Source organism: Pituophis catenifer, unplaced genomic scaffold, assembly GCF_029215685.1.
Source record: "Pituophis catenifer annectens isolate HBS135680 unplaced genomic scaffold, rPitCat1.0.hap2 SCAF_8, whole genome shotgun sequence".
Taxonomy (NCBI): domain Eukaryota; kingdom Metazoa; phylum Chordata; class Lepidosauria; order Squamata; family Colubridae; genus Pituophis; species Pituophis catenifer.
Genome location: NW_027256888.1, coordinates 80,997,632 through 81,016,827, shown reverse-complemented (window position 1 = coordinate 81,016,827; position 19,196 = coordinate 80,997,632). Strand labels below are relative to the sequence as shown.

Sequence of the window (19,196 nt, the reverse complement as noted above, 5' to 3'; positions counted from 1 at the left end):
ATGTTTTTGTTACGAGATCGAATTGTAATAGATGTACATCTTATTGTTAGCCAAATTCCCAGGTATTTAACTTTTTTAGTTATCTGGATGTCCAACTTTTCCATCAGTAGGATTTTCTGTTTATTTGTAAGGTTCTTTGTCAATATCTTGGTCTTTTCCTTGTTTATTTTAAATCCTGCCACCGCACCGAACTCTTCTATTTTCTTTATTAATTGGGGTCCTGTTTCTAGGGGTTCCTCCAAAATAAATACTAGGTTGTCTGCAAAAGCTTGTACTTTGTATTGTTCTTTATTTATCTTCAAACCTTTTATTTCTGGGGTCTTGTCTGGTCTGTCTGAGTAAGACCTCGAGGGTTAGTATGAATAAAAGAGGAGATAGTGGACATCCTTGTCTTGTACCCTTGTTTATGTCAGATTTTTCTGTTATTTATTTATTTACTTATTTATTTATTTCTTTTATTAAATTTCTATACCGCTCTTCTCCCAAAGGACTCAGGGCGGTGTACAGCCACAAGATAAAACACATAAATGCAAAAATTTAAAATAAGGTAAAAACGAATTAAATAATTTGGCTGAATTTAAAATACCCCATAATTTAAAAACAAATTAAAATTTGCATTTAAAAAGGGGAGAAGATTTAGGCGAGGCCAGCTTGATGAAATAAAAAAGTCTTAAGCGCGCGACGGAAGGTGCGCAGATCCAGGATCCTCCGTATCTCCGGGGGGAGCTCGTTCCAGATCGTAGGTGCCCCCTCAGAGAAGGCTCTCCCCCTGGGGGCCGCCAGTCGACATTGTTTGGCCGACGGCACCTGGAGGAGCCCTTCTCTATGGGAGCGTACTGGCCGGTGGGAGGCTATTGGTGGTAGCAGGCGGTCCCGTAGATAACCAGGTCCTAAGCCATTTCTCTATTTACTATCACTTTCGCTGTTTGATTGGGATATATTGCTTGGATCACCTTCACAAAGTTTTCACCGAAGTTCATGTTTTTTTTTTAACTGCGACGTCATAAACTGCCAGTTCATGATATTGAAGGCTTTTTGTGCCTCCAGAAAGATCAATGCTAGCTGTTTTGGCTATTTTCAATCTGAATTACATCTTTAAAAGATGTAAAATCAGCAGTTAAAATACTGTTTTCAGAGTAAGGGAACACCGACATCTTGGAGATACGGCCCTGGGATGCTGAAGACCAAGGATCAAAAAGAGGGATTATAAACTTCCTCCTTGCTTAATTTATATCAAAATCTCTCTCCGTTAAGTTTTTTCCTTTTTTTTTTCTTCCTTCTTTCTGTTTCAGGATTCCACCAGTGTGGTTGCCGCGCTTTTTATAGAATACAAGGCTTCCTTGCTTCCTCATTTGCCAGTCCAGCTGCACACCCCAAACAACCTCCTGATGATTGCGGTTTTCCCAAAGTCAGCCCTTTATAAAGCTTTCTATTCCCAGGTAACGTCAGCCGTGCTCTGGGTTCGGTTTATGTGCAAACATCTCTCCTTTGTTTAGGGGAGAGGAGGTAACCTTGCTTCCTCTTCTGGCAGAATGGAGCAGAAGGTGCAGCGTGCCTGGTGGAGGATATCTCAGGGGCTGCCCCAAAGAAGAGGGAGTCAAGCTATTCTCCAAAGCACCTGAGGGTAGAACAAGAAGCAATGGGTAGAAACTAATCAAGGAGAGAAGCAACTTAGAACTAAGGAGAAACTTCCTGACAGTTAGGACAATTGATCAGTGGAACAACTTGCCTCCAGAAGTTGTAAATGCTCCAACACTGGAACTTTTTAAGAGATAGGGCAGCCATTTATCTGGAATAGTGTAGGATTTCCTGCCTAAACGGGGGGTTGGACTAGAAGACCTCCAAGGTCCCTTCCAACTCTGTCATTCTATTCTATTCTAACCCACTGCTAGCCCCTAATTATTAGGCAGTTTTTAAAAAATTCAAACATGTTTGATTGATGTCTTGTAGCATTGATTAGCAGAGCAGTGACCAGTCTTGGCAATGTCAGGAAGCACAATTCAATTCACAATTATTAAAGGATACCGACAGAGAGGACTTTTAATTACATTCGGGTACCCAGCATTTTATAAGGGACGCGGTGGCTCGGTGGCTGAACTTGTCGATCGAAAGGTCGGCAGTTCAGCGGTTCGAGTCCCTAGTGCCGCATAACGGTGTGAGCTCCCGTGACTTCCCTCAGCTTCTGCCAACCTAGCAGTTCGAAAGCAGGTAAACAAATGCAAGTAGAAAAATAGGGACCACCTTTGGTGGGAAGGGAACAGCGTTCCGTGCACTTTTGCCGTTGAGTCATGCCGGCCACATGACCATGGAGACGTCTTCGGACAGCGCTGTCTCTTCGGCTTTGAAACGGAGAGGAGCACCGCCCCCTAGAGTCGGGAACGACTAGCACATATGTGCGAGGGGAACCTTTACCTTTACCCAGCATTTTATCGGTAACCAACCAGAGGGGCTCACCCTCCTGACCAGGTCCCACCTTCAAGCTTCATTTAAACAGTGATATGCCTCATTTTGTAAGTTAGACCTGCTTTGTCGTCGTAGGTCTTTTCCGCCTGGCAACAACCGGGAAATTCGGGAGTAACGTTAAAAACGATCCAGGACGATGGCCTGTCTGCAGAACAGGAGAGATTGTAAGCTGTTTTTATTCCAATTCTTGTGTTGCACAAGCAGCATTGAAGAGAAGGCAGGGAGGGGATCTGTGGGGAAGCAGTTGAGATAAAAGACTTGACGTTCTTGTAGACTTACCCCATGTTGAACGTTCGTGTTTAACGATGGGGTGTCCAACCTTGACTACTTTAAGATCTATGCACTTCAACTCCCAGGCGTCCCCAGGCAGTCAATTATAAGATCCGTAGACTTCAATCTCGGAATTCCCCAGCCTGACAACTTTAAGACCCATGGACTTCACCTCCCAGAAGTCCCCAGACAGCTGTGCTGGTTGGGGAATTCTGGGAGTTGAGGTCCACAAGTCTTTAAAATGGCCAAGGTTGGACACCCCTAGACATTAAGACCTACAGTCGTAGCCAAAATTGTGGAAACCTTTTGGGAAAAGTGTATTTTTGAGGCTTGATGGCTAATAACACCACTTTTTGGGGGGAGTTTCAAGAGAATCCTATTCCACTGCTGGAATGGCCTGGGAATAGCCCAGACCTTCACCCAATGGAAAATCTATGGAGCCGACTAAAGAAACTTGTTAGTCAGAAGCGATCCAGCAATAAAACCCAGTTAATAGAAGCCATCATTCCATCTTGGTTTCACATTAGAACAGCTGCAGAACTAAAAGACTTGGTTCACTCCATGGGAAGACGTCGTAAGGCCCGTCATTCATGCTAAAGGTGACCCAACTAAGGATTAACTGACATGGGGATCGTCTTTATATATCTCGTTTTTTTCTATGGTGATCATTTTTGTATATCTCGTTTTTTCTACGTGTTTCACTTTTCTTCTTTATACTGTAACTGCTCTTCTAATAGCAAATCCTTCAAAAAAGTTATTGCATTACATTCTTGATTAAATTATCTTTCCATTGATATATAATTTTATGGTACTACTCAAAAAAAAAAAAAAGTGGTGTTATTAGCTACTTTTAGAAAATACACTTTTCCCAAAAGGTTTCCACAATTTGGGCCACGACTGTAGTTGTGTCTTTACACTTTTGTGTTGACATGAGTTGTAAGGGCTACACAATTCATTAGTGTCCTTCTTTTTTAGACATTCCAACATGCAAAAGCTCTTTGAAGTCTTATCCTATCCTGCTGGAGAACGGTGGAACCAAGTAAGACTGCTTAGCAGCCTCCCAGATCTGGCCAGGTGAGAGCTTCCCACAAATCCTTTGTTTTGAGCCAAACCCGGATGATCCCACAGAAGTCCAATTGTGTCATTTTTAATTGCATGATGTGTAGGTCATATGCGCCCCCCCCACCATTGCTCAGCTGCAATTCCCAGCATCCTTGCCATCGTCTATGATGATGTTTCTCAACCTTGGCAACTTTAAGAGGTGTGGACTTCAACTCCCAGAATTCCCCAGCCAGCTGTACTGGCTAGGGAATTCTGGGAGTTGAAGTCCACACCTCTTAAAGTTGCCAAGGTTAAGAAACACTGATCTACGGAGATTCTCAATCATCCAGGTCCTCTCGCCCCTCCTGTTCAACATTTATGTGAAGCCGCTGGGTGAGATCATCCGTGGTTTTGGGGTGGAGTTCCATCAGTACGCTGATGATACTCAGCTGTACATTTCCACCCCAGACCATCCCAATGATGCCTTGGAAGTGATGTCCCAGTGCCTGGAGGCCGTGCGGGTCTGGATGGGGAGAAACAGGCTTCGACTCAACCCTTCCAAGACCGAGTGGCTGTGGCTGCCGGCGTCCCGGTATAGCCAGCTGACGCCATCGCTGGTTATTGGGGGCGAATCATTGGCCCCCACGGAGAGGGCCCGCAACTTGGGTGTCCTCCTGGATGCGCGGCTGTCTTTAGAGGGGCATATGACAGCCGTGGCCAGGGGGGCTTTTTGTCAGGTTCGCCTGATACGCCAGTTGCGCCCCTTTCTGGACCGGGACTCCCTACGCACAGTCACTCAAGCACTCGTTACCTCTCGTCTGGACTATTGTAACGCTCTCTACATGGGGCTCCCCTTGGGGTACACCTGGAGGCTCCAACTGGTGCAGAATGCGGCTGCGCGGGGGATTATGGGAGCGACGGGGTGCTCCCATGTGACTCCTCTCCTGCGCGAGCTGCATTGGCTTCCGGTGGACTTCCGGGTGCGCTTCAAGGTGTTGGTGATCACCTTTAAAGCGCTTCATGGCTTAGGGCCGGGGTACTTACGGGGCCGCCTTCTGCCACCAATAGCCTCCCACCGGCCGGTTCGCTCCCACAGAGAGGGCCTCCTCAGGGTGCCATCGGCCAGACAATGCCGGCTGACGACCCCCAGGAGGAGAGCCTTCTCTGTGGTGGCACCTACCCTATGGAACAATCTACCCCCAGAGATACGAGTGATCTCCGACCTCCGGATTTTTCGTCGGGCCCTAAAAACTTATTTTTTTCAGTTAGCCGGTCTGTCCTGATTTTAGGGTTAGTTTTAAAATTTTAATATTTATTTTAATTGACAAGTTTTAAATTATGGGCCAAATTTATAAATTATTTTAACTTTATTTTTTAACTGTGATGTTTGTATAGATGTTTTTTATCTGGCTGTTCACCGCCCTGAGTCCGAAAGGAGAAGGGCGGTATAGAAATTCAAATAAATAAATAAATAAATAAATATTTGTCCCAAAGGTGCTTTCACCAAAAGGCACCTGGAGTTTTCTTGGCTTTTGAAAACATTTTGCTTCCCATCTGAAGAACTAAAGAAGCTTCTTGGATCACAAGTAAAATGTTTTCAAAGGAAAAAAAAAACTTTAAAAGTCCAGGAAAGAAAGCACCTTTGGGACATCCTTGTCATTGGTCCTACTTTTGGGAATATTTGGAAGCTGTACTTATGAGCAAGATGCCTGTCTGTACTGTGTGAAGGTCTCTTTCATTGAATGAGTGGGAATTTTCTGGGATTGTAACAAGTGCCGTTTTCTGTAGTTGAGTTAACTCCAAAGGCCCAGGTAGATTTTTTGCAAAGAACTTGGAGTTGTTTTGCAATGATCTGCTTTCTACGTGCTTTCTAACTTCTTCATCCATCTTCAACATTGAGATTCCCAGATCGCCTCTCATTCAAATATTAACGAGATATGCTAGGCGAGCTTCTTGTGATCAGTCAGGGTTGAGTAGGTGCTCCATGTTTCAGTTGAACCACTGTTTCACAACCTTAACAACTTGAAAATGGGTGGATTCTCAACTCCCAGAATTCAGCTGACTGGAGAATTCTGGGAGTTGAAGTCCACCCAAGTCGCCAAGGTTGGACAAAGTCATTAGAACATGAAGCCTTCTCAGATAGTTCAGCTCCATCTTGGCTGGTCTACATGGACATAAAGCAAGTCTTCAGAGGATTCTCTTCGGCGCATCTCCAAAAAAGAGCCTTGGTAGTACAGTGGTTTAAGGCACCCTGTTATTAAGCTGGTTATTAAGACCAGCTGCCTGCAATTACTGCAGGGTTCGAATCTCGCCAAGGCTCAAGGTTGACTCAGCCTTCCATCCTTTCTAAGGTAGGTAAATTGAGGACCCAGTTGTGGGGGCAATAAGCTGATTTTGTATAAATATACAAAAGGATGAAGGCTATTGCTGAGCACATTGTAAGCCGCCCTGAGTCTTCGGAGAAGGGCGGCATATAAATCAAATTAAAAAAAAAAAAAAAGCAAATAGACTAAATGTGAGGACAATGGAGTAATTCTGACTCCACTTATTCCTTCAAAGTTTTCTACAGCACTTTACTATCAGTAGCGTCAGCCAAGAACCAGTGATGAGGTTCCATCTGCCGGTGCTTCTGCAGCAGACTGAGGACATTCCTAATAATGAGAAAGAGAATGATAAGGTAAGGTGATCGTCGTAAATCATGCATTGCTTTTCATCTCCCAAGTTGTTGTTTGCTTTACACAATTTACAATATTTCTATATCTTCCTGGTTTCAACTACTGAGTCATACAGAGTCACAGTGATAATTCAGTTTATTCAAGGTCGAGAGATAACAAAAGAATGCAATCCAGAAAAGCGTCTCAGACATTTGTCTGAATAATTGGCTTTTAAATAGGAGCGCACAGAAGAATAGTCCAAATCAGTCCAAGGTTCCAAGAGCCGGATCAGGATTAACGGCCAATCCAGAGGTCAGAAGTTCAAGGTTTCTTTGGCTAACGGGATTCACAGGCGCTGGAGTTCAGATGTTGTTTCCAGCAAAAGGAATATGAGTCAGAGTTGCCTCTTAAATCAGGCTGCAGACCAAGAGATTTATTATCTTGCTTGGCAAGGAGCGTCCTAGAACATCTCCGCTCTGTGGTCCTCTCTACCTGTGTGCAGGACTAGGACCTCATCTTCATCTCATTCAGGCTCAGGTTCAACCCATCCAAGACCGAGTGGCTGTGGTTTCCGACGTCCCGATATAGCCAGTTGACGCCATCACTGACTATTGGGGGCGAATCATTGGCCCCCACGGAGAGGGCTCGCAACTTGGGCGTCCTCCTGGATTCACGGCTGTCTTTAGAAGAGCACTTGACGGCCGTGACCGGGAGGATTTTTCATCAGGTCCGCCTGATTCGCCAGTTGCGTCCCTTTCTGGATCGGGACTCGTTACGCACGGTCACTCATGCCCTCGTCACCTCCCGCCTGGACTATTGTAATGCTCTCTACATGGGGCTCCCCTTGAGGAGCACCCGGAGGCTCCAACTGGCGCAGAGTGCGGCCGCACGGGTGGTAATGGGAGCGACATGGCGCTCCCATGTGACACCTCTCCTGCGCGAGCTGCACTGGCTCCCGGTGGTCTTCCGGGTGCGCTTCAAGGTTTTGGTTACCACCTTTAAAGCGCTCCATGGCTTAGGGCCTGGTTATTTACGGGACCGCCTACTACCACCAATAGCCTCCCACCGGCCAGTACGCTCTCATAGAGAGGGACTCCTCCGGGTGCCGTCAGCCAAACAGTGGGGGCACCTACCATCTGGAATGAGCTCCCCCCGGAGATACGGAGGATCCCGGATCTGCGCTCCTTCCGCCGTGCTGTGAAGACCTTTTTATTCCATCAAGCGGGCTTGGCCTGATCTCTTCCCTTTTTAAATATGTAAATTTTAATCTGTTTTTAAATTATTGGGGTATTTTAATTTGTCTGGGCCAAAAAGTTTAATTTGATTTTATCGGGTTTTTAAATTTTGTGTATTTATGTATTTTATTGTTGGCTGTTCACCGCCCTGAGTCCTTCGGGAGTAGGGCGGTATACAAATCAAATAAAAGATAAAAGATAAAAGATCTGACTCTTTCAGCAGTCCCAGGGCCACTATTTTTGATCAGCCTCATGGCTTGGTGGCTCTTGACTTGGTGTCTCCTGAGACCGATATTCCACAGGTTCAGCTGGAGCAGCTTCTTCAGATTTAAAATCCTGAGTCCTGAGCCTAAATAGTGATAGTCCATCATTATTGTTTCCAAAAAGTATGACAGCTTCATAATCTTAACACTCCTTTCTCTTTTTGAGGTGGTGATTACCATCTTGACAGGTCTTCCTGGGTGTCAATCAAGTGAATTATGCTCATTCTTGGTCACGTTTAACAAAGAATATGGAAGGTTGGTAGAACCTGATTTTTTTTTGTCCTTTCTTGATGGTTGATTAAAAGTTATGTTCAGCTGAAATCCTGGGCAGTCTTAACACCTTGCGGTCTGACAGATCTCCCTGTAAGGACAGTTGCCCCCTATCATTGTGCAAAATGTAGGCATGTTTACTTCTCCAGTTATTGTTCTGCCCCAGCTATGGACCCAGCAGCACACACAAAGTCCGTTCAAACCTTAGTTTACTAAATAAACCAGTTTTTTACAACAACGGCTGTTAATTAATTGCATTAACAGCCGCCAAGAATTCAAAGAATAATACTGAAAGCTTACTGTGGTTGGCAGAACGCCCAGAAGCAATTTGCAGGAAGCTGATAAGATAAGCAAAACAAGACACAAAGATATGTGAACGAAGTTGTTCCCTGCAAATTGCTTCAGTCGGCATTCCTCCTTAAATAGGCTAAGGGAGTGGCCAATTAGCCCCAAGCCTTACTCTCGAGGAGACCTCCTCCTGAGGAGCCACTCCTGCCTTTTGGCAGCTCTGCGCGCTCGTGCATCGAGAAGAGGCTCCTCCTCTTCGTCCTCTTCACTTAAGGGAGCTTCTGGAGGTTCTGAAGGCCCTGGCTGAATCCCTGCCTCTGGCACCACATCTTCTCCAGCCTCCTCACTGTCTGACTCGAGTGCCAGCTGCACAGGCTGCTGGCGCAGCACCACACCAGCCTCCTCCCTGTCGGAATCAGCTACTAGCTGCACAGGCCACTGACGGGCCACAACAGTTATAAGCACTTTCTAGAGATGTTGAAGGGACGCGGTGGCTCAGTGGCGAAGACGCTGAGCTTGTCGATCGAAAGGTCGGCAGTTCAGCAGTTCGAATCCCTAGTGCCGCATAACAGAATGAGCTCCCGTGACTTGTCCCAGCTTTTGCCAACCTAGCAGTTCGAAAGCAGGTAAAAAATGCAAGTAGAAAAAATAGGGACCACCTTTGGTAGGAAGATAACAGCGTTCCGTGCGCCTTTGGCATTGAGTCACGCCGGCCACATGACCACGGAGACGTCTTCGGACAGCGCTGGCTCTTCGGCTTTGAAACGGAGATGAGCACCGCCCCCTAGAGTCGGGAACGACCAGCACATATATGCGAGGGGAACTTTTACCTTTACAGATGTTGGGATTGTATCTCTCAGCTCTCAGCCAGCTTGAAAACAGGAATCTGCTGACCATTGCAGACCCATCACGAGTAGAAGTCCCATCTATAGAGAGGCTGTTCAGTTGGCCAAAATACTTCAGATAAACCATGTTTTGGTGGAGACCTTGATGCTCTCTTAAGCTCAGTGGTTTTCTTGCAGGCATTTTATCACTAAACTAGTTAACCTCATCAGTGCTGATGAGGTTATCTAGTTGGTTAATGGAATGTCTGCAAAGAAGTATTATTTTATTTTATTATTATTATTTATTTGATTTGTATGCCGCCCTATCACCATAGGACTCAGGGCAGCTCACAACAATTAAAATCAAACCAGATAAAACATGTTAAAATACATATTAAGCACATATTAAACACATTAAAATAATCCAAGTAGAAATAGAAATAGAATAACAGAGTTGGAAGGGACCTTGGAGGTCTTCTAGTCCAACCCACCAAGGCCACCGAGCATAATGGACCCCACAGTCATCCTCCTCTTCCTCCTCCTCCACCCCTTCACACTCCTTTCTAGCACTGATGGTGTCCCCTAGCTGGTGTTGTGGCTCCGTTGCCTGAGCTTGGGCTATCGACAAATGCAGACTCTGAGAGTGAGGGAGAGGAGTTGGCAAGGCCTCCCTCTCCAGGACCCTCCTCTCTGGCAATGCCTCCGGAGGACACCGAAGGCCAAAAGATAGGCCCAGAGCCAAGCACGTCCCCGCAGCCACAGGTGGACAGTGACGAAGGAGATAAGTGCTGGCTGGACCCTCGGCAGAGGCGCAGGGAGAAGCGTGCGTAGCAGAGGAAAAGGCGTGCCAGAGATTAGCTGAGTCACTGGACCACACCCCACAGGGTATAAATGTGGGTGTGGTGGCCGGTTCAGTTTGTGATGAGCAAAAACTAGAAATAATCCATGATCTCTGCGTTACTGGACTTTGCCTGCTTTATCGGACTGCATTTGGATTAATCCTTGTATTGTTGACACTCTGCCTGTTTTATCGGAATGCTGGCAGTCTAATCTTTGTTTTGTGTGAGTAAAGTCTGAATTGGCAGCTAGCCACTGGGTTGCTGCCAGCTTTATCTTCAAAGAGTTTTGTCGTGTGGCTTATTAACTCCGGGCCGTCTGTGGTGGTGAGTGTGTGGTACGGGGACAGAACAGCTGGGCCATGAAACATCTGCAAGAAAACCCCCAAGCTCAGAGAGCACCAAAGACCCCACAACTCCGAGCTACAAATAATTCTTGTCTATGGAAGCCAAGTTTGTCGTGCTCCTGTTTTAACCAGGTTGGGTTGAGGAACGGAGCAGGCTGCGGTGAGCGCAGCAAATAAACCATCTTCCTTTCCTTCAGGTGGCTTGTTTATCGCCAAACCATGGACAGTCCTGAATGCTTCAGTGCTGCCCACTTCCAGAAGTACCTCTCAGGGGTTCTTGAATCTCAGCACAGCCGAAGCAGCCGGCCCTCTGCTTATCACCGGAAGAAGATGAGGCTGCTGGTGGTCCTTCAAGGGTAAGAAGTTCCAACCACCTACCAGGGTGGTGGGGTTCGTTTTTTTTAAAGTAATGTACCCATTTTCACTTCCTTGTTGAAGGATGATTTGGTTTCTCTCTTGGACTTTATGCGGCCGGTCCTTGACTTGGAACAATTGGAACCAGGATCTCCATTGCTCAGCAAAAGGGGTTGTTAAATGAGTAACCGCCCAATTTTACAGCAGTTTTGGCCCACGGTTGTTAAGCAGATCACTGCAGATGTTAAATGAATTGTGCGGTCATTAAGCGAATCCAGCTTCCCCTTTGATTGTTGGAATCCTTGATGGTCCAGCAGACTAAAGTGCTGTTAAGTAGCACCAGCTTCCTGCAATTACTGCAAGTTCAAATCCCACCAGGCTCAAGGTTGACTCAGCCTTCCATCCTTCCAAGGTAGGTAAAATGAGGACCCGGTTTGTGGGGGCAACAAGCTGACTTTGTATTTTTTTTAAAAAAGAACACCGCTTAGAGGGGGCCGAAAGCCCTACTAAGCAGGTATATACAAAAGTATGAAGGCTATTGCTTAACGCATTGTAAGCCGCCCTGAGTCTCCGGAGAAGGGCGGCCTATAAATCGAACCAATAAATAAATAAATAAACTGGGCTGGGAAGGTTGCCTGCCTCTCTCTCTCTCTCTCTCTCTCTCTCTCTCTCTCTCTCTCTCTTTATCTATCTATCTATCTATCTATCTATCTAACTATCTATCTATCTATCTATATCTACAGTATCATCTCTCTATTATATCTATCTATCTATCTCATCTATATCAGTGGTGGGTTTCAGAAATTTTTACTACTGGTTCTGTGGGTGTGGCTTGGGCGTGAATGGCATGGTGGGCGTGGCAGGGGAAGGATATTGTAAAATCTCCATTCCCACCCCACTCCAGGGAAAGGTTACTGCAAAATCCCTATTTCCTCCTGATCAGCTGCGACTCGGGAGGCAGAGAATAGATGGGGACGGGGCCAGTCAGAATTTTTATTACCGGTTCTGTGGGTGTGGCTTGGTGGGCGTGGCATGGCTTGGTGGGCGTGGCTTGATGGGCATGTCAGGGGAAGGATACTGTAAAATCTCCATTCCCACCCCACTCCAGGGGAAGGATACTGCAAAATCCCCATTTCCTCCCGATCAGCTGGGACTCAGGAAGCAGAGAACAGATGGGGGCAGGGCCAGTCAGAATTTTTACTACGGTTCTCTGAACTACTCAAAAGTTCCGCTACCGGTTCTCCAGAACTGGTCAGCACCTGCTGAAACCCACCTCTGATCTATATCACCTTTCAATCATGTAGCATCTATCTATTATCTCTCTCTCTCTCTCTTACATCTCTCTATCTCTTTATCTCTCTATCTATATCTATCATCTCTCTATTATATCTATCATCTATATCTATCATTTCTATTATATCTATCTATCTGTCTGTCTGTCTGTATATATCATCTCTCAATCATGTAATCTATCTATTATCTCTCTCTCTCTCTCTCTTACATCTCTCTATCTCTCTATCTCTCTATATCTATCTCTCTATTATATCTATCTATCATCTATATCTATCATTTCTATTATATCTATCTATCTATCTGTCTGTGTCTATCATCTCTCAATCATGTAATCTATCTATTTCTCTCTCTCTCTCTTACATCTCTCTATCTCTCTATCTCTATCTATCATCTCTGTTATATCTATCTATCATCTATATCTACCATTTCTATTATATCTATCTATCTGTCTGTCTATCATCTCTCAATCATGTAATCTATCTATTATCTCTCTCTTACATCTCTCTATATCTCTATCATCTCTCTATTATATCTATCTATCTATCATCTATACTGTATCTATCATTTCTCTCTATTATATCTATCTATATATTATTTCTCAATCATGTATCATCTATCTACTCTCTCTCTTACATCTCTCTCTATATCTCTATCTCTCTATATCTATCATCTCTCTATTATATCTATCTATCATCTATATCTATCATTTCTCTCTATTATAACTATCTATCTATCATCTCTCAATCATGTATCATCTATTCTCTCTCTCTCTCTCTTTCTCTCTCTTACATCTCTCTATCTCTATCTCTATCATCTCTCTATTATATCTATCTATCATCTATATCATTTCTATTATATCTATCTGTCTGTCTGTCTATATATCATCTCTCAATCATGTAATCTATCTATTATCTCTCTCTTTTACATCTCTCTATATCATCTCTCTATTATATCTATCTATCTATCATCTATACTGTATCATTTCTCTCTATTATATCTATCTATAATTTCTCAATCATGTATCATCTATGTATTATCTCTCTCTCTTACATCTCTCTTGATATCTCTCTATCTCTCTATCTCTCTATCTCTATCTATCATCTTTCTATTATATCTATCTATCTATCTATCTATCTATCTATCATCTCTCAATCATGTATCATCTATCTATTATCTCTCTCTCTCTCTCTCTTACATCTATACAGCTATCTAGCTATCAAATTTATTTGCCACCATCTCATTTTGAAAGTGACTCTGGGCGGTCTTAAAGCAAATGTGCGATCACCCCATGACCCCAGACGTTGCAACCATTGTAAATACATGCCAGTTTCCAAGCCCCCAAATTCTGGTCATGTTAACGGTGAAGATGCTGTGACAGTTGTAAATGTGAGAGCCAGTTGTAACTTCAAACAGTCGCTAAAGAAACAGTCTTCAGGCGAGAATTGCCTGCAGAAGTTAATTAAAGTGGAGGAAAAAATCAAATCTGTTAAGAGAAATGAAGACCAAGCCCCTTGGAGTCCTTAAAAATTTCTTTTATCTTACGAGATACTTTATTGTTGCTTTAACCTACTTGGGCTCAGTACATACTGTATAGTCCTCGGCTTACAACAGTTCTTTTAGTGTCCATTTGAAGTTACAACAGCACTGAAAAAAGTGACTTACGACCATTTTTCACACTTACGACCGTTGCAGCATCCCCATGGTCACCTGATCAAAATTCAGACGCTTGGCAGCTGACTCATATTTATGACGGACGCAGTGTCCCAGGGTCACGTGATCCCCTTTCGCGACCTTCTGATGAGCAAAGTCCACGGGGGGAAGCCAGATTCGCTTAACAACCGTGTGACTAACTTAACAACTGCAGCGGTTCACTTAACAACTTTGGCAAGGAAGGTCTTAAAATGGGGCAAAACCCACTGAACAAATGTCTCGCTTTAGCCGCAGAAATGTTGGGCGCATCTGTGATTGTATACTTTTTGCCACACATATATCCATTCGAAAAAAAACACAGCCTCTATTTCAAGTCAGGGACACGGTGGCTCAGTGGCGAAGACGTTGAGCTTGTCGATCGAAAGGTCGGCAGTTCAGCGGTTCGAGTCCCTAGTGCCGCGTTAACGGGGTGAGCTCCCGTGACTTGTCTCAGCTTCTGCCAACCTAGCAGTTCGAAAGCAGGTAAAAAATGCAAGTAGAAAAAATAGGGACCACCTTTGGTGGGAAGGGAACAGCGTTCCGTGCGCCTTTGGCATTGAGTCATGCTGGCCACATGACCACGGAGACGCCTTCCGACAGCGCTGGCTCTTCGGCTTTGAAACGGAGATGAGCACCGCCCCCTAGAGTCGGGAACAACTAGCACATACATGCGAGAGGAACCTTTACCTTTTTCAAGTTAACCAAGCCAGTTTTGAAAAGGGAGGGGGGAAAAGGATTTTACGAAACACAAGATGTTTAATAATAAGCCACTGGCTTTTAATATACATAACGAGTATATTGTGATTTTTTTAGTAAGCGATCAGGAGTTCCTCGGGGGAGCTAGTGGCCTTATTCTTGATTAAAATCACATTCCCTAAATAAGTAGTAAAAAAGGATGTGGCCAGCATTGTATCTTGGGCGGAGTGCCTTAAATCTCTTTTCCCCCAAGGGAAGTCCTGTTTAAGTCGAGGGAATTATGTATTAAGTGTGGAAATCTTCAGAGTATTGTGTAAATTCTATTTAAAATGTTGAGGTGAACTCCAGAGTATGCGTTTATCCTGTGTTTTGTTAAACACGAAAGAGACCTTGGGAAGTCTTCAGAAAGGCTGTTTTTACCTCAGCTAAACGCCTTTCTAATTTTAGAACTTAACGGATCAGCACAACCATTAGCCTTTTCGGCGAAATTTGAAGTGTGAAATTAAGAATTAGACGGCGGCCTTCGACAGATGTGGCCAAACAACCACGGATAAATGCATTCACGTGGTCAACAACGCTCGCAAAAAAGCCATGCGTGTGCGATCGGGACGATCCAAACAGACTTTTCGGGAGATCTTCCCAAAATCCAGCAGCTGCATCCCATCTGCGAAAAAGATGGATTTGATTAGGGAAACCAAGAAAAAGGGGCCACATCCTTCTCCTCTTGCTGGCCTAGGCCCGTTTTGGATTCACTGGGAAGAGTGTCTCAATAAATAAAGAAATAAAAATGGCAAGAGGCTGCCTATTGCGTTTGGAGGGGTCTCTGTGCCCATAATCCAGAATCTGAAGGCTGAGCCAACTTGCATTCCTCGGGGAAACTTGCAAACAGTCCCTCAAGGCCGTTGTTTTCCCTGGGGGAGGCAGGGGGGGGCATCTAGCATTTGAATGCGGATGGTCTCTGAGCATGGACCGTCCCAAATGCGATGCCTTCCAGATGTGCCCTCTCTTCTCCCCCCCTCCATCAGCATCTGAGTTGCAGCCGAGCACATCTGGAACAGATCACATCACATCGGAGCTGTCCAGCTGTAAGAAAGTAATAACAAGTCGTCCTGGATTTACAATCTCAGTTGAGCCCCCAAACGTCTGCAAGAAAACAACCAAGCTCAGAAAGAACCGAAAGATCCTACGGTCGTTGTCCCCCTCCTCCTCTTCCCTTCCACTCTGCAAACCCCCACTCCCTTCTAGCATTGATGATATTAGCTAGTTGGGTCATGAAACATCTACAAGAAAACCACCAAGCTCAGGAACACCAAGGGCCCTACAGTTCTCCTCCTCCTCCTCCTCCTCCTCCTCCTCCTCCTCCTCCTCCTCCTCCTCCTCCTCCTCCTCCTCCTCTTCCTCCTCTCTGCAACCCCCACTCCCTTCTAGCGTTGATGATGTTACCTAAGTGGGTAATGAAACATCTACAAAAAAATCACCAAGTTCTGAGAGCACCAAGAGCCCCACAGTTGTCCTCCTCCTCCCCGCTGAAAATCCCACTCCTTTCTAGCACTGATATTGTTATCTAGTTTGGTCATGAAACATCTACAAGCAAGCCACCAAGTTCTAAAAGCACCAAGGACCCCACAATCCCCCTGCTCCTCCTCCTCCACCTCTTTGCAACCCTCCCACCTGCCTTCTAACATCGATGAGGTTACGTAGTTGGGTCATAAAACGTCTGCCCCTAAGCTCAGGGAGCGCCGAGGACCTCAACAGTTCAGCCCTGAGCCACCAGCATCCTTTCCTATCCGAAGCAGAAATGAACTCCTACCTCAAAACAACCGAAGGAGAAGATGGCAAGATTTAGCCACGAGGGCCAAGAGAGCAGAGGATGGCATTTTCAAAGGGCGCCACGCAGGAGGAGGTTAGGACCTGCTTTCTGTTGTGCTACAAGCCATGATACAGAATCATAGGTGGAGGTTAAGTGCAACGTGGGCCCAACCCGGCTGAGGATCCATGTTTTAAAAATGCCTACAGTGACAGCAATTTGACAGGGGGGCCCGTGACCCTGAGCGTGGTGGGCTAACCTTCCCTCCACAGGTTCAGATGGAGGTTGGACGACCATCTGTCGGGGATGCTGGGATTTGGATCCTTGCCCTGAGCAGAAGGTTGGGCTCAGAAGCTTCACAATCCCGACTCTGTGATCCAACGAAGACGGAGACTTTTGCCCAAAAGTCGAATCACAGCTCGATGGCTATTTTCTAGATGCCCCCCCCCCCACCAGATGCATTTATTGAAGCAAATTCCCATCGCTGCACCTGTGGGCGGGGTTTTGTGTTCTTTCTTCTACAGACAGTCCTTGATTTACCACCACAACCGAGCCCAAAATTTATGTGGCTATATTTATGTTTTGCCCCATTTTACGACCTTTCTTGCCTCGGTCGTTAAGCGAATCCCTGTGTTCTGACCCAGCTCCCCAAACACGACCAACCCTTCGAAGTTAACACAATGATTCCTTTATTAGGAGCGCCTGCAGCCCCGGCAAAAACTTTCTCCCGCATCGCAGGCTAACAAGTCCGTCCGGCAGGGAGATGTATAGTTGTCTGCTACAACTATTCATCTCCGCCCCTGTTGTGGCCCGTCAGCGGCCTGCACGGATCGTGGCTGATCCCGACGACGAGGAGGCTGGTGGGTCGCGCCAGCAGCCTGCGCAGCCGGCGCTCGCGTCGGACAGCGAGGAGGCTGAAGAGGATGTGGTGCCAGAGGCCGAGACTCAGCCAGGGCCTTCAGAACCTCCAGAGGCTCCTTCAAGTGGAGAGAGCGAAGTGGAGGAGCCTCTCCTCAATGCTCGAGCACGCAGGGCTGCCAAAAGGCAGGAGTGGCTACTCAGGAGGAGGAGGTCTCCTCGAGAGTAAGGCTTGAGGATAATTGGCCACTCCCTTAGCCTATTTAAGTCACACGCCGTTAGTAAGTTTCTTATTAGAAAGAACTTGTAATTATCATCAGCATTTTTGAAAAAGTCTCATCGTATCTTGCTTTCTGGGCTGGTTGCCAACCTTTGCCGGACTTTGGTTTATTCTTGCTACTTAATAAATTTGATAAGGACCGTTGGTGTGTGTCGATATCCTCGGGAATCCGGAGCTGGGGCAGAACAACCCCCTGCCTTTTATCCCCAGAGCTAAGGTGGGGCTTTGCTAGCAGCAGTGGCTCTTCCGTCCCAAGGACCGGCCCACAGATTTCCACTGCTCTCCTCTCCTCTTGCCTTCTGTGCATCAGGCACTGGACCCAGCTGTTCCTCCTCTTCCTCATCAGCCACCTCCAGACCGAGGGCTGTTGACTCTCCATCTGAGGGCTGACGGACGGCCCAGGCTCTGCCTCTGTCCCTCTCTCTGCCACCTCCATTCCTTCTTCCCCCTCAGAGTTCCCAGGTTGCCCTGATGCTGACCCTGACTCCCACACCTCCTCTTCCTCCTCCTCTGATTCGGCTGCTGGAGGGTCCGGCGGCCAACAGGCAACAACACACTGCAGCTGTTAGTAACACACTTATTATGTGAATCTGGCTTCCCCGTTGATTTTGCGGGTCAGACGGTTGCAAACGGTGACTCTGCAACCGCCATAAATAAGAGTCACTTGCCAAGTTTCCAGAGTTTGATCACGTGACCACAGGAATGCTGCAACAGTCATAAGTGTGAATAACGGTCATCAGTCACTTTTTTCAGAGCCGTTTTAATCTTGGTCACTAAACGAATGGTTGTAACGTGAGGACTACAATGAGTCATGTCTGATTTTACAGCTTTTTTTCCCCCATGGCTGTTAAGCGAATCAGCTGTTAAGCAAAAATCAGTCATTAAGCAAAAATTTGCATGATTTCCTCCACAGATACACCGACGTGATTGACATCGTCCAGGCCCTTCAGACTCACCCGGATGCAGACGTGAAGGCCTCCTTTGTGATCGGCGCAGTCACAACGTGTGTCGAGCCCCTCAGCTCTTACATGGAACACAGGTACACGCCCCATTTCCATGCCCAGGTACCTGTTCTAGCAGGTCAAGGTGTGGGCAATTAATTTTCCCCGCATAAAAAAACTGAGACTGTTGTGGAAGGCGGCTCTTGATTCATTTAATTTATTTATTTGTATCCCGTCTTTTATTATTTTTTTACAAATAACTCCAGGCGGCAGACATATTCAGCACACAGTCCTCCTCCTATTTTTCCCCACAACAACCCTACGAGGTGGGTTTGGGCTGAGGGAGAGAGAAAGCGCGACTTGGCCCAAAAGTCACCCATCTGGCTTTCATGGCTAAGGTGGGACTTGAACTCCCGTCTCCGGCATTCTAGCCTGAGGCCTTAAACCCAGAGGTCTCCAAAACTTGGCAACTTTTTAAGACCTGTGGACTTCAACTCCCAGAATTCCCCAGCCAGGCAAAGTTGCAGTCCACAAGTCTTAAAGATGCCAATTTGGAGACCCCAAATTAGGCCAAAATGTCTGAGATTACCCAAGAACGGATAAAATGATTGGATCTCAGATGGCTTCCGTGCCCTTGAAGAGCACAGCAAACTACCTGCAGGAGGAAAATGTTTAAAGCAATGTTCCGCAACCTTGGCCATTTGAAGTTGTGTGGACTTCAAGTCCCAGAATTCCCCAGCCAGCCATGCATGCATGGCTGGCTGGGGAATTCTGGGACTTGAAGACC

At 46.0% G+C, this 19,196-nt stretch overlaps 1 protein-coding gene across 1 annotated transcript in view; it reads left to right on the top strand.

Moving 5' to 3' along the window:
• Positions 1 to 19,196, top strand: part of DNAAF9 (dynein axonemal assembly factor 9) — an 89,405-nt gene that overhangs the window by 46,845 nt on the left and 23,364 nt on the right. The window contains exons 19-25 of the mRNA XM_070948539.1: positions 1,293 to 1,439; positions 2,539 to 2,627; positions 3,709 to 3,807; positions 6,334 to 6,451; positions 8,093 to 8,181; positions 10,689 to 10,847; positions 18,382 to 18,507. Coding sequence (XP_070804640.1) covers positions 1,293 to 1,439; positions 2,539 to 2,627; positions 3,709 to 3,807; positions 6,334 to 6,451; positions 8,093 to 8,181; positions 10,689 to 10,847; positions 18,382 to 18,507 — 827 coding nt within the window. The remainder of the gene's footprint in view (positions 1 to 1,292; positions 1,440 to 2,538; positions 2,628 to 3,708; positions 3,808 to 6,333; positions 6,452 to 8,092; positions 8,182 to 10,688; positions 10,848 to 18,381; positions 18,508 to 19,196) is intronic.